The sequence below is a fragment of the Myotis lucifugus genome, unplaced genomic scaffold (genome assembly GCF_000147115.1).
Source record: "Myotis lucifugus unplaced genomic scaffold, Myoluc2.0 scaffold_65, whole genome shotgun sequence".
Classification (NCBI taxonomy): Eukaryota; Metazoa; Chordata; class Mammalia; order Chiroptera; family Vespertilionidae; genus Myotis; species Myotis lucifugus.
Genome location: NW_005871113.1, coordinates 1,558,493 through 1,573,030, shown reverse-complemented (window position 1 = coordinate 1,573,030; position 14,538 = coordinate 1,558,493). Strand labels below are relative to the sequence as shown.

Here is a 14,538-nt window from a genome sequence, read left to right as displayed (position 1 = left end):
TATTTTAGAGTTATATTTTTGCTACTGACTGCAGAAATGATTAGCATTATCATTTTACAAGCAGAAGAATAATATTAATAATTAATAATAATAATAAATCCTATATACCCAGTACTTCTGTGAGCCAGGGATTGCTCTAGGAGCTGTACATGTATTAATGGTTTGTATCTTCAAACAACCCAATGAGTTAGATACTATTATTATCTCTGTTTTACAGATGAGCAAAGAGGTTCCATAACTCACCCTAAGTTAGGCTTAGTAAATGGAGGACGTGGAATTTGCACCCAGAAATCATGTTCTCTGTGAACCACTATGCTAAACGGTTCCTTAAAATAAAAACATGGGAGATGCAAGGCTTTGTGTCACACAGTGAGTCACTGATGAGTCTAGGAATAGAATCTGGCTCACACCTGAGCCCTGCTCCTCATGCCAAACCCAGAGTAACAGAAGCCCAATAGCTGGAAATGTCACTGTTTATGTTCCACATGCTCATTACACTCTTGGAGCACGAGAGGATTCAATGTCTTTTAAAAGCATCCAGTAGGAAAAAAAAATATTTCAATGGAGTACGGCAAAAGTGAACAGGGATTACCAAGGATGTCTGCACACACTTCAGTTGGAGCTACTGTTCTGTCCTTTGCCTCCACTCTCTCCTGTTAAATCCCAGGACCACACTCATTTCAAATATTCAAGGCAAACCAACTGTCACGGTGTTACGTTTGAACACAAAGTATAGGAAAGCACTTGATCCCAGCTTTTAAATTCAAGACTTTAGGACCTCAAGTTCCATAGATTAATCATTTATTATTTTATTGACATTTCCTGGCCTATTTAGAAAATCTAAAGGCATGGATTTTGGTCAAACCTCCCTTAATCATAGGGACTTGGTCAGATTAGTTTTGTCCAGAAATTTCATTCACTTTTCTCACTCAGTAAAAACAAAGAACATGATACAAACCCAGTACCTGTGTGAACCCACGATAAACATATCATTCATGGTCCAGGCGACCTTGGGTTTGGGATAACCTGTTGCAGAACACATGATGGAGACCTCAGATCCTCCTGTGAATGACTGGTTCTTGGGCATCACAGTGACTTTGGGCGGTTCTGCAAATAAAAAGAAACATATACAATGAAATGCCAACTTACCTTGATTTTAGGAGCTTCCTCAGTTAGCAAACTGGCAGACTCCTCACCACCACACCTCCTCCACTTTTTTTCCCTTTGCACTTCCAAGAGTTCATTTATAAAAAGTAACGAACAACTGAGTGTAGTACCGTTTGAGCAGACTTGCACCCCAAGGCCAGCAGAAGGGGCAGACTCTACTTTCTGACTCTCCAAGGCCCAGGATGCACAGGGGTCCTGGACCCCAGAGCCCTTCCTCTCCTTGAGAGCCTGGTGCAGGCAAGGCCAGGACCCTGGAGCCTGCCTCTGCACCCCACAGGCCTGGGGCAGGAGAGTGGAAGGACTTACCTCTGGCCATTTTTTCCAAGCCCTAGAAGCTCTGCCCATCTGGAACCCCAAAGCCTGCACATACTCCTGATCCTGAAGGCATGAGGATAGGCACAGGCCTGCCCTCAGAGATTGGGGAGGGTCTAGCTGACTTTCCTTTGAGGGATATCAGGGGCCTGGATCCAAGGGTAGTGACAGGAAGGAGCTCGAATGAAAGCCAGGGGAGCTGCAGGAGTGGGACACAGTAATATTTGGCATCTGGGAGGTGGAGGGGTGTGGGCCCTCTGTCCATTCACTAGCCAGGTCCTGTAACCCCAGGCCTTGACCGCAGGGCAGGCTGGGCACCAGGCCCTGCGGTGGCCCTGTTCTCCTGGGGTGTCTTGGACATGTGAGAGAAGGTGGTCCTCATGGCCTGGTAGCAGGTGTCCATGCACTTGGGAATGTCAGCCACCACTGGTGGGGATGGCATCCAGCACCTGCACCTGGACTGTTCCTCAAGTGAAGAGCTTCATCTTGGGTTGTAGAAGGTGGAGTACACCTCAGGGATGAGGGCACCTGGATCTGGGGAGCCAGGTAGAAGACACCTTTTTTGAAAGGTGGCCAGTCCCCACTGCTGCTCCACGTGCTCTAGGGGTAGACCCACATTTTGAGGTTCTTCCAGACCCTGCTCTTGCCCATCACAGTCACAGTGGTCCTGGAGTACTGCGGGTTGGTGAAGAAGGCACCCTGAGGTACACTGTCAGGCCCATAGGCCCCATGAAGACTCGCTCCCTTGGGGCCATCTGCACACAGTGCTTGGGAAGGGCCCCATGAGGCCTGTCACGTCCAGGACTCTCTGGTGGTTAGAAATCACAGGGGGTCCACCTCCAGCTTCTGGAGGCCCTTTACCTCAAAGTGAAGGAATATAAGTGCTCAAAGGACAGGATGAACCAGCTGGTGATGCTCATGTTCTCCACCATCCGGCCACGGTGGTGCAGCAGGCAGATGACTGTGCCCTCTCAGTGATCCCCATCAGGTAATGAAAGCAGAAATAAATTCTCTTTGAGAGCAAAATATGACCCCGATGTCACGTTTCTGTGTCTCCAGTGGTTACCCTATGGCTCCTTCCCCCCACCAGCTTACCACCGGCTTTTTTCTGCTAGTCCGGAACTTCACTATAAACCTGTTTTCAGCTAAAGTCCCCAAATGGGGTCTTTTGGCCTCTTTCTTATTCTGAACACAGGTTTGGAGCCACAACTTATCCTGACTACTGACTGCTTTGTTTGAATGGCTCTTTCTTTTTTATTTATTAGATTATAAATTTGTTGAGGTAGAGACTAAGTCTTTCATATTGTTCCGTATTCCCTTATATTCTACAGTATTTAACATCCCTTGCATGTTATGCAGTGACTTGTAAATAACAGACACTTAAAACTGTTGATGGAATACAGGGCCGTTCCTAACCTATAATTTGGCTCTGAGGATTGTTATGTCTGCCAGCCTCTCAGGATCATTTGCCTCATGCTCATAGAGTCACAGAACATATTAATTATTCAAAACATATTAATTATTCAAAGTTCCAATTGTATTCCACTTTTATGGCAGAAAGAGTTTTGGAAATAAAATATTAAATCAGAAATTTACTGTCAAAAAGGATACAAAAATTATCTGGGGTGGCTGGGATGTTGAGCTATCTGGTCTAATCAATGACACATTTACATCTGTATTACTACTAAGACTTAATTTTCAAAGAAGGGACCATCAAAAAATATTCAATAATTTTTTAATGTAAATATCCGCTACTCAATAAGATAAATAAAAGGAAATTCATTTTCACAATGTTTGAAATAGTGGTCATGAGTATCAACAAAAATCAATAAATAACGTATTATTTTTTTGCACAATTATTAAGTTCCAAGCTCTGTGCTAACTTATTTGGGATACACTGATAAGCCAAACAGATATGCATGGTGTCAGCTTCCCATTTAAATGGATTTTTACTATAAAGGAATTTGAAAAATTCAGTTAGTCAGTTAGATCTGGATATAGTTATGACATATCTTCACTATAAATTAGTCTGCAAATTGTGGCTGAATTTCACTGAGAAACATTTGGTCTGTGGAATCCCTATGCATTTGAAAGAGATACAGTGGTACTGCTAGGCTAGGCAGCTGCACAACTGAACAAACCTAATTACTGCCTAATTGCTAGCAGCTTACAACGGTCCCCCCTTTTCCCTGTTTACATTGTGTTTTTGAAATAATGGTCGTTGAAGTTAATGTTCTAAGGGTTGTTCTGGCCTATGGACTTGGTTGATAGTCTCATTATTCCATAGATTCTTCTTGGTCAACATAGGGCTGGAGAAATGTGCGAGGTCAAGGGCAGGCTGGCCATGGCCAGTCAGTTCAAATTGGAATTCCATCTGGAGTCCATCAATTCTGAAATGCTGGCCTACACAGGCCGTGGGGGTGTTGCAGACAAGCTTCAGGGGCTGAGGGGGAAAATGAAGACTTCCTTCTCTTCGGAATTTACGGAATACCCACGCTTATTCAGCCTCAGCTTCCGAAAATGAAATGTTTCTCAGGTCTTGATATAGGATCGCTGCAAAGATTCAGCAGCTCTAGGGATTTTTGTCTAAATGTGGTGCCTTCCAATGGCGTCTGCCAGAACTGACCTGGCATCTCTCCCAGCAAGAATCCCACTGGTATGCTCTACAGTTCAGATATCAAAGTGAAAATAAATGTCAGTTTCCCAAACCAGGATGCAGAGAGCTAAGAGGTCACTTCTCAAATAAAGCCTGGATATAGGGTGTTGCTCAGGGTCATGAAATAAGTCTGTGTGCAACATACAGATGGGATGACATCACCCCACAGAAGGTGAGAAATTTACCATTGCCCTGGGAAGAATATTCCTGCTGATGATAAGAAAATCAGACAGGATGTAGACAAACAGGGAAGCAAAATTGGATTTCCACCAAATAATAGCTGAATAAAGATGGTCAGAATCATTAAGCCTTTGCATGATTAGTTTAAGTAAGGATGTGATAGACTTCACATAATTATTTCAGTAGCTAAATTTTTTTAAATTCCTAGAATAAAAAACCCCTCATTTTAGTGAAGTTTTAATGGAACAATAACAACGAATTAAAGAACCATAGTTCAACTCTGTCAAAGTCCGGAGTCCAATTTTTGCCTTTAAGAGAAATAATGCATTTTAAGCTGGTTTTCAGTCTCTTTTCACCACCACATTCATCACCATTAACAACACCGTCAACATCATTATTATTCCCACCACCAACATCAACCATCAACACCATCATCATAAATAACAACTTGCTTTCCATTTGATAAAGCAATGGGAACATGGCACACTATACGGTATTGCGGCATTAATTCATTCTTTTTTTATTGATTAAGGTATTACGTATGTGTCCTTATCCCCCCATTGCCCTCCCCCCTGCTCATGACCTCACCCCTTGGTGTCTGTGTCCATTGGTTATGCTTATATGCGTGCATACAAGTCCTTTGGCTGATCTCTCTCCCTTACCCCCACCCACCCCTACTGTCCCTCTGAGGTTTGAGCATCTGATCGATGCTTCTCTGTCTTAATTCATCATTTACATTTCAACTAGAGCCGTGGTTGGCAAACCGCGGCTCGCGAGCCACATGTGGCTCTTTGGCCCCTTCAGTGTGGCTCTTCCACAAAATATCACGTGTGGGCGCGCACATACAGTGCGATTGAAACTTTGTGGCCCATGCGCAGAAGTCGGTATTTTGTGGAAGAGTCACACTGAAGGGGCCAAAGAGCTGCATGTGGTTCATGAGCTGCGGTTTGCCAAGCTGCAGTTTGCCAACCACAGAACTAGAGGCCCGGTGGACAAATTCATGCACAAGTGGGTTCCCTTGGCCTGGCCTGTGGGATTGGGCTGAAACCAGCTCCCCAACATCCCTCGAGGGGTCCCGGATTGCAAGAGGATGCAGGCTAGGCTGAGGGACCCCACCAGTGCACGATCAGGGCCAGGGAGGAATGTGGGAGGTTGGCAGGCCAGGTAGGGACTGTGGGAGGACTCCAGGGTGTGTCTGGCCCTTCTCACTCAGTCCCAATTGGCCAGACCCCAGCAGCAAGCTAACCTACTGGTTGGAGCATTTGCCCCCTGTGGTCAGTGCATATCATAGTGACTGGTTGACTGCCCCCTGGTGGTCAGTGCACATCATAGTGAGCGGTTGAACAGCCTTAGCATAGCATTAGCATATTACACTTTGATTGGTTGAAGAGCCGACAGGCCAACCGGACACTTAGCATATTAGGCTTTTATTATATAGGAGCATAACAAAAGCAAAATATATACATTTTTTAAAATTTCTCCCCAATGATTTTTAAAAGGTAAACATAGATTATGATACTAAGACTAAATTATAAACACTACTTTAAAACTTAGGTGCCTTAACATACTATTAATGGTGAATTGGCAAAGTGAATTATAAGCGCCTATGAAAACAGCACTATGTAAGTTTTGCTATTATTAATATCCCATTATATGATAAAGTAGGACAAAAATGATAAAATGAGTGTCATAGTGTTTAAAATATCCTACTAGTAAATGATACTTATACTTTATTTGATTCTTCTGAAATTTGAGAGATTTCTAGATACTCAAAATTTATAAGACCAAAATAAAAAATAAATAAAATTTAAAAACTTTAAAAATTGTATAAAAATTTCAATGTAAATAGAGAAATTTAGTTTTTGCACATTTTTCTGATAGCAAAAACCACGCTCATACCTATGTCACCTTGACCATGTTAAAAAGAGTCATGATGATGTAATGAGCATATGGTTATGATCATGTCCATTTCATAGTTAGTGAAGTAATTCTGGTCATTAGGGACTTACTTCATCAATCATCTTGAGAAATATTTCCTTTCCATCGCAATGTTCTCTCTGGTGACATGGATTAATTAATGACAGACAGCCTCCCTTTGCTGACACCAGAAGACAAATTAATGCATCTAATGTCCACACAGACATGGCATGAAGAAGAAAGGAGGCTTTGGCCCTTTGATTTCCATGTGTCAGCATGATATTGTGCAGCAATGTCAGTTACATACTGAATATGCTCAGATTTAACCAGGATACCTATGTTCATCTTTCTTCAAAAACCCTCCTTATGGGAACAGCTAGGAAAATCAATAGGGACTTTTTTTCTGTTCACAGATAAATAGGAAAATAGTCTCTTTTAAACAAAACCTTAAACTCATGCCGTGTAAGTAAACACTACCCCGCTTAATCTAACTTTAACTCCTTTGGAAATTTAGCAGCTACAGTGTCACCTGAAAAGTGATGAATTGCTTTAGACTATTTCGTAGAATTTTGCAAAACTCACACGACGTACTTTTTAAACTAGGGTGAACTAATTTAAACAATACTTTCAAAATGGCTTCTCTATAAATTGTTCATGAGGTAATTATCAGATTTTGTTATAAAATGTGGTTTTAAATGTAAGCAGTTATATGCTTACATGTGCTACAAGTGGAAAAGAAAGTACTTACATAATGGAATCTAAAATTGGTGATGTCATTCAAATAAGCCATGGAAGTTAACATGGGAACATGAAAAATGAGGTTAGTGACTCAAATCTTCCCTATAGTCTGTTATTGTTACTTTGATATTCATTCAGCAATTAAGAAATACACATCTATTGAGCGAACATGTGTGTATTTTCTTCCCCTCTGTACAAGGCACTATGATTAAGAAAAGAAACACCCAGTATATATAATATGATTGGGGAGAAAGAACTGAACAGTTGAAACTGATTGTGATTAAGAGCTAAGTTGTTTGGCAAAAAATAATAATTTGATAGGATACCAGAACAAAGAGACCAACAGTGCTCAGAAAGGAGGTGATTTATGAGAGGGGCTCCACGTTACTGGTAGGATTTTGATTAATATTTCTAAAAACATAACAGAACTGGTTTACAACTGTTCCCAAATATATTTTTCATTGTAATTAATATAATCCCCTAAAATGTTGGATGATCTAATGCCAAGCAATGTTGGTATTAGAGAAATTAGAAATAATTAGTATTTAACGACTGAACCTAATTTCTATGGAATTGTACAGACTGTAAAATCTATTTTACAGGACCTCTAGCTCTTTTAAATATTTGTATTTCCTGTAGGAAAAGCTAACTTCATAAAGTTACAGTGAGCCTGCTTAGAATTGTAATTAATAGCTATGTCCTAACCTATTAGATGTTTACCTACTGATTTAGCTCAATCCATTTATTTAAAACATATTCACATTGTTCAGAAATGCATTACTTCCATTTCTGATTAGGGAGGTTAATCCAGCTAGTTTTGGTTCCAACTAACTTTTAAGCATGAAGCTTGCACAATAAGTAAAAAAAAACTTCACTAAGAATGATTGATAATGAACAAATGTGCTTGCTCACTTAATTTTTCCTTAATTTTCTTTTAAAAATCTTATTGATTTTTACAAAGAGAGGGATAGAGAGATAGAAACACCGATGAGAGAGAGACATCATGGATTGGCTGCTTCCTGCACACCCCTTACTGGGGATGGAGCCTGCAACCCAGGCATGTGACCAGTGACCTCTTGGTTCCTGAGTTGATGCTCAACTGCTGAGCCACACCAGCCAGGCTACTTAATTTTCAATGAGTAGAAATGGCAACAAAATATATTTTAACATTTTAAAGTTTTCCCATGCCTACTAGAGAAGAGAGTTCATACAAGGGGCCACAGGTTGCTTCCAAAGAGCAAAGAATGAAAACAAAAACCAACTAAGCAAATGAACAGAGATCAACTGCCTGGGTAAAGAGACAAGGGCCATTGAAATCCCAAAGATATGGATTCAAAGGCAACATTTCCAAATCATCTCATCAATGGGAATATGAAGATCTGGCTGGAAACTTTTCAAAAAGTAAAATTAGTCCTAAATGGCAATACTTCAAATCAATTATGATAGTGGTTAATCTACATGGAAGTTGCAATAAATGTCCTAAAATTCTGCTCTTGCTATTTCTGCCTTTCTTCTTTCTCCTGAAAAGACCAGAATTGGTTGTGCCATCCAATATGGTAGCCACTGGACACATGTCTATTTAAATTCAAATTTAAATTATCTAAAACAAAATTAAATTTCAAAACAAGTTCCTTAGATGCACTAGCCTTGTTTCAGTATGCAGTTGCCATATGTAAGTAGTATCCACCACCTAGGAAAAATACACAGATTTCCTTCATTATAGAAAGTTCTGCCCTAACTGGTTTGGCTCAACGGATAGAGCGTCGGCCTGCGGACTTAAGGGTCCCAGGTTTGATTCCGGTCAAGGGCATGTACCTTGGTTTTGGGCACATACCCAGTAGGGAGTGTGCAGGAGGCAGCTGATCGATGTTTCTCTCTCATCGATGTTTCTAACTCTCTATCCCTCTCCCTTCTTCTCTGTGAAAAATCAATAAAATATTTTTTTTTTAAAAAAGAAAGTTCTATTGGGCAGTGCTGGACTAGAGAAAAGGTCTATTAAATCTCAGAAAGAAGGTCACCAATTCATTGACTTACCAGTAGATGGTGCATTGGCAATGAAACACATAGGCAAGGACTATATCTTAGAATTATATGCTGGATTTGCAAAAAATTCACACCCAAACTACAGTGTGGTTATGCAATACAGTTAATAAGAGATGGACAAAAATTTCAGAGGTACACAATAAAGGCTAGATTCTATTTTAATGACAAAATCTTAATAAGTATGTATCAAGAGTTCTTAAATATGAACAATTCTTATTTTCCCAATATAAGTCATAAGGATATGTTTGTTGCCTTGATGTCCATTTAAAATAATTCCTAGTATAAAATACTTACACATTAATATTTTTTCCATTTAATTATTTTTTCCTTAACAAACAAACAAAAATTTATAAATTCTGGAGCTTCTTTGGGTGATTAACCAAAATAGATTAAAACAATAAGTATAACTGATAAGCAGGATAGAAGTTTTAAAGTTTTATTCTTTCTTGCTTAGAAAATCTTCAGCTGAATGCTGCTTAGCACTGACTCTTGCATTGCCTTTTCTTTCCTGGGTCTCTTTATAACAATTTTCCAAAACCACAGAATTTCCAAATAAAAGGGGAAAGCTAAAGTTTAGACTTACATTCTCATGTGACTTAGAAAAAAGTGGAAAATCATAATTAGCATTATTATTTCACGGCATATTGGAAGGATACCATTAAAGCTTTACATATATGTACATGAATCCCCTGCTCCAGACTCAATTAGGCAAGGATTTATTTTGATTACCCAAAGTTGGTTATGCACATCAGAAAAAAGATATTACTCACGGCTGAAAAGAAATGATCTATCAAACTATGAAAAGGCATAGAAGACCTTAAATTTATGTGACGAAGTGAAAGAGCCGATCTAAAAAGGCTACTGGCTGTATAATTCCAATTACCTGATATTCTGGAAAAGGCAAAACTACGAAGACAAAGAAAGGATAAGTGCTTTCCAGGGATTAGCAGGGTGGGAGAGGCAGAGCACAGAGGGTGATCAATACATGTCATGTACCTTTGCCCAGACCCACAGAATGTACAACACCAAGAGTGAACACTAACATAAACTATGGGCTTTGGGTGATAATGATGTGTCAGTACAGGTTTATCAATTATAATAAATGTACCACTCTGGTGGGGGATGCTGATAATGGCGGAGGCTATGCATGTGTGGGGGTGGGAGGTATTCGGGAAATCTCTATAACCTAGCTGCTCTTAAAAAAATAGTCTTTAAAAATGGTTATGGTGCTCAAAAAGGGATCATTTTACAAAATATGCAATAGTCAGAGAAGCCAAAGCATATAAAAGTAGATCTTCATAGTATTTCTTAAAAGGAAAGATTCAATAATCTGACAGTTGATTTCTGTTCATAGACAAATTCATTTGCTACCTTAATAATCTTCTTGGGGAAGCGACCCACAATTTGACGGAAAGAATACTTGTCTTGGGAGTGCAGTCTGAGGTTCACAACCTCCCATCCTTCCAGCTGTCACTCTCTAATGCCCATACGTCATTTCCCAACTTGGTCATGGCTACAACTCCTTTGAACCTTCTTTTAAGTCCAATCTATCAGAACATGCCTTTAAGCATCACTTCTTTCTTTACTGAGCCTAACAAGGCATCACAGCAATTGCTTTCTTTCCCCCGTTAACTTGTCTTTTTGCTGAACCCACCTCACACAATTGTAAACCTAAACGATTCTTCTACTTGTATAACAAAAAGCTACTGAAGGCTAATCTGAGATGTATGCGTTGGTCATTCCAGTCCAGTTAGGAAAATAAGGTGGTGACAAGAGTTCCGTTACTGCATGCTGAGCAGTGGAAGTTCTTTCCAAGTGTAGATAACTGAGAAACGGTACCAGCTCAGGCTAGAAAATTATTACTTTTTAAAATAATGAAAAACTTGTTTAAATATATTAGCTTTAAGGGAATCTACCACTTGATATCAACATAAAATAACATCAGACCCAGTGTCCGTGGTGGCACTTCTTATTAACTTTAGGTCTTACATAGTCTATGCTTCCACCTGGGTTTTCCTTTTTCATGTTTCAATTGAAGTTAATTCATTTACAAAGCACTGCCCTGGTTAAGTTTGCTCCCTCATTCTGTGGCTATGGAGATGGACCACGCTTATCTTGTTGGTGCAGGAGATCACTTTTATTTGTAGGTGCCGACGAGTGAGCTAACTTACTGTTTCTGTATGCAGAGAAAATATAGACGATCTTAGTCTTTGGCCACTTTCTTCCATCATTGTTCAAATATGGCCCCTACTCCTGAAGACTGTGGCAGCACACTCCTGAGGAACTCAAGACCCAGGCAGAACTTACTTTAATGAATAAAACTCTTCTAGCAGAAAAGGTAACTTTGGAGAAATCTTGCTAATACGAAATTTCTTTTCCTGCAGTTGCTAATCATCCAGAAACTTCGTTCACAATATTGCACTTCTTTTCTGTGAACACTTTAAAAAGTGATTTTTCCCCTAAAAGTATGAAATTTATTTTAAAAAGCTAAATACATGGAATTTACTGGAAGAGCTGAGATGATGACCTCACTTGGCCTTCAGAAAGGATTACCTGTGACTGTTCCACTTACTGGGGAGGTTTATCTCCTATCTATAAAATTTCAGGAGTTATTCTATATACTTCAAAATTTCTTTCATACAGGTGTCCACCATAGGGAGTTCTTTGTAATTAAAAAGAGTCATAAGGCAATTAAACTTAAAGAGTCAAGTTAGAACTTTTCCACAGTACAAAAATTCATATTGGAAAGCTCAGGGGACTGGAATTTTACAGGATTACATTACAGAGTAAGTTGCTTTAAATCCTTTGTGAACCAAAGGGAGCTTGAAAAAAAATGCAGAATTTTGATTGATAATCTAGTCAGGCTTTCCTACAATGAATAGCCTAATAAGAGAGCCATGAAAATTTCAGCAGTATCTTCCTCAAGTTTCCCCTTTGCACGATTTTCACAGGAATACATTTTGATGTGTAGCTGTCTATACCCATGTTTGAATAACGAAATTGTTTCTGATGCAGGAGTTCCAGGGGTCCAGGTATCTGAAGGTCCTTGACCCACTGTGGGTTCTTGGCTTCATGCAGGAAAGAATTCAAAATTGAACCAGCATAGAATTTAAAATGAAAGGGAGTTTATTAGTGAAGAAGTAAGACAGAGAGTGTACTCCACAGACAGAGCAGCCCCTCCCTAGTGAAATTTACTTGTTTCATTGAGGCTCATTTAACCAAGGGGCAGGGCACTCAATAAGGAACAGTTAGTGTTTTTCCAGGCGGAGGGGTAGAGACTTCCCAGAAGAGCTCTGTTGGCCATGTTGTGTCCTTATATAGCCTATAATGAAGCTAGGAGTTACTGCAAGGTGAAATTAGTTGCCATATTGGATTGAGCTGGTCTCCTGCCTCTCCTAAGCCATAAATCTGTTGGGGGTTGGTCTTGCCATCTCCGTGGCAGTCCTTGTAGCCCTTATTGGTCATAGCCATTTCACCACATACCCTAGCTCATTCTTTTCCTAGACATTTTAATACAGTGAAGCTTTTCATTTTTGGAGGTTGACCTGAGACATATATATTTATGTCTGTTTTGAATGCTAGTGCCATCTCTGTGGATTTTATTTAGATAGGGTGAAATCATATACTTAAAATGAAAACCCCTAATTCATTGCTTTCTGTCAACAGTTAATTTTATTTGCTGCCTTGGTTGTTTTATTTCCCGATATGAATCAGCACAAATGAATAAGATGCTCTGTTAAAATACAATATAAGCTTTTGTTGCCTTCTGTACTAAGGATCGAATAAGGAGTGAGTTGGAGGCCCTTGGATTTGAAGACAAATATTTTAGTGAATTTTTGCATCAAGTATTCATTGCAATGATATCTAAAAAAATATGTAATTTGACCACGGAAGTATTTGCTTTCTTAACTCATTCTAAGATATGAAGAGAAAAGTTTAATATTCATTTACTTTATCTGATGAATGTGTTCCACTGACTTCATGGTTAGGGGCAAGCTTCTGTTATAACAGTCCAGTTCCATGTAATAAAATGTATAAATTAATATCATACATTTTATTCCTTTTTGTCTTTCTTTTAAGGCATCTATTTGCTATGAAGATGTTAGAGCACTTTAATCATAAATGGATAGAATCATATTTCTCTAGTACTTAGGAGAAAGAAATGTTGGAATGTCTTTAATTGGAAGTTACAAGGAAAGGTTAAGAATTATTTACATTGTAATAGGAAAAGAAAGGGATATGGTGACATAATAAGCATGTCAAGTACATAGGAAATTGTCAGAGAAGCTGTACATCAAGGACATGTTAATTTCCAGCAATAATGAACCATGAAGCCTGATGGATTTAAGTGAGCTACACAAAAAGATGTCCAGATCTTGGAGAGCTTAAGATCTTGGAGAGCTTAAGTTCTAGAATGTGATAGCCAGGGAAAGATACTCATGCTGCTAGGAAGAGATAGATCAGATGAGGAATGAGCAAACACTTCAACCCACTAAATTAGTCCAATAAATCTACAAACATTCAAGCATTTTTAAAAGTTCATGACATACATTATGTCATCTAACCCTCACAAACTGTGCTATTTGTAACTCTATTTTGTCCAGAAAGAATAGGAGTCTCTGAGTTGTTAGTGACTTGTCTAGTCAGCAAATGGCAGAGCCCAGATCTGAACTGGGTCTTTCAATCATTCTGCATGGTATACAGAAATGCCTACATATGAAGTTCCATTCTCTAAATTATAATCCTAGGTATATAAAATAATATATTCAGACAACTACAACTAGCTCGTCCCTTATTTTTCATCAATTCTGGAATATATTTTTGTTATCTTCTCAAAACATCCTTTTTTATTCAAACTGGTCCCTCAAACTCAAGGCCAACTAGACAGACCATAAAATAGAGATTATACAGACTAGCCAGTAATCATGCAATGTCACATGTTTTTGTATTTATGTTTTGTATATTAGGTAACATCTTACTTCAATTCTTTCTTAAATCATTTAATAATAATATAATAATAATATAGTAATAATAATAATAATAATAATTACTCTATTTAACCAAAAAGAAGAGAGTCAAGGGCTTCCTTTAAATATATATATTTCTAGATCATAGGGTTCATTCTCTAGAATAGAGTCCAATGCTATTTTCAGAAAGTGTTGTCCATGAATCCATCTGAGAGGTCTGTTACACATGCAGAATCCCAAGCCTCACACCAGGGAAAAGGTTAACCTGGGTAAACAAGGAGGGCCCTGATCTTATTTTATAATCCCATTCTAAAGGACTTCAGGTAAAGAACCAAGATCAGATTTCCGAAGGCCATTAGACATTCTATCTGAAACCATCAGTTTAGTAAAAATAGTTCCACAATTCTGGTAACTCAAGTTTCTACTTGGAGTGACTCAAATTATCTAGGCTGTTTATCATGTGGAAATGTACTGAACCATTTATAAAGCAATGCTTCCCTAGAGGTTCCACCGGATCAACTAACAATAGGCACACATTCAGATTGCAGAACATAACTC

At 39.0% G+C, this 14,538-nt stretch overlaps 1 protein-coding gene and 1 pseudogene across 2 annotated transcripts in view; both read right to left on the bottom strand.

Annotated features, from left to right (window-relative positions):
• HMCN1 (hemicentin 1) overlaps window positions 1–14,538 on the bottom strand; it is a 374,104-nt gene that overhangs the window by 189,636 nt on the left and 169,930 nt on the right. For both annotated transcript variants that reach the window (XM_023754745.1, XM_006089863.3), the window contains exon 12: window positions 966–1,107. In XM_023754745.1, the coding sequence (XP_023610513.1) occupies window positions 966–1,107 (142 nt within the window). The remainder of the gene's footprint in view (window positions 1–965; window positions 1,108–14,538) is intronic.
• Window positions 1,748–4,747, bottom strand: LOC111826276 (annotated as a pseudogene).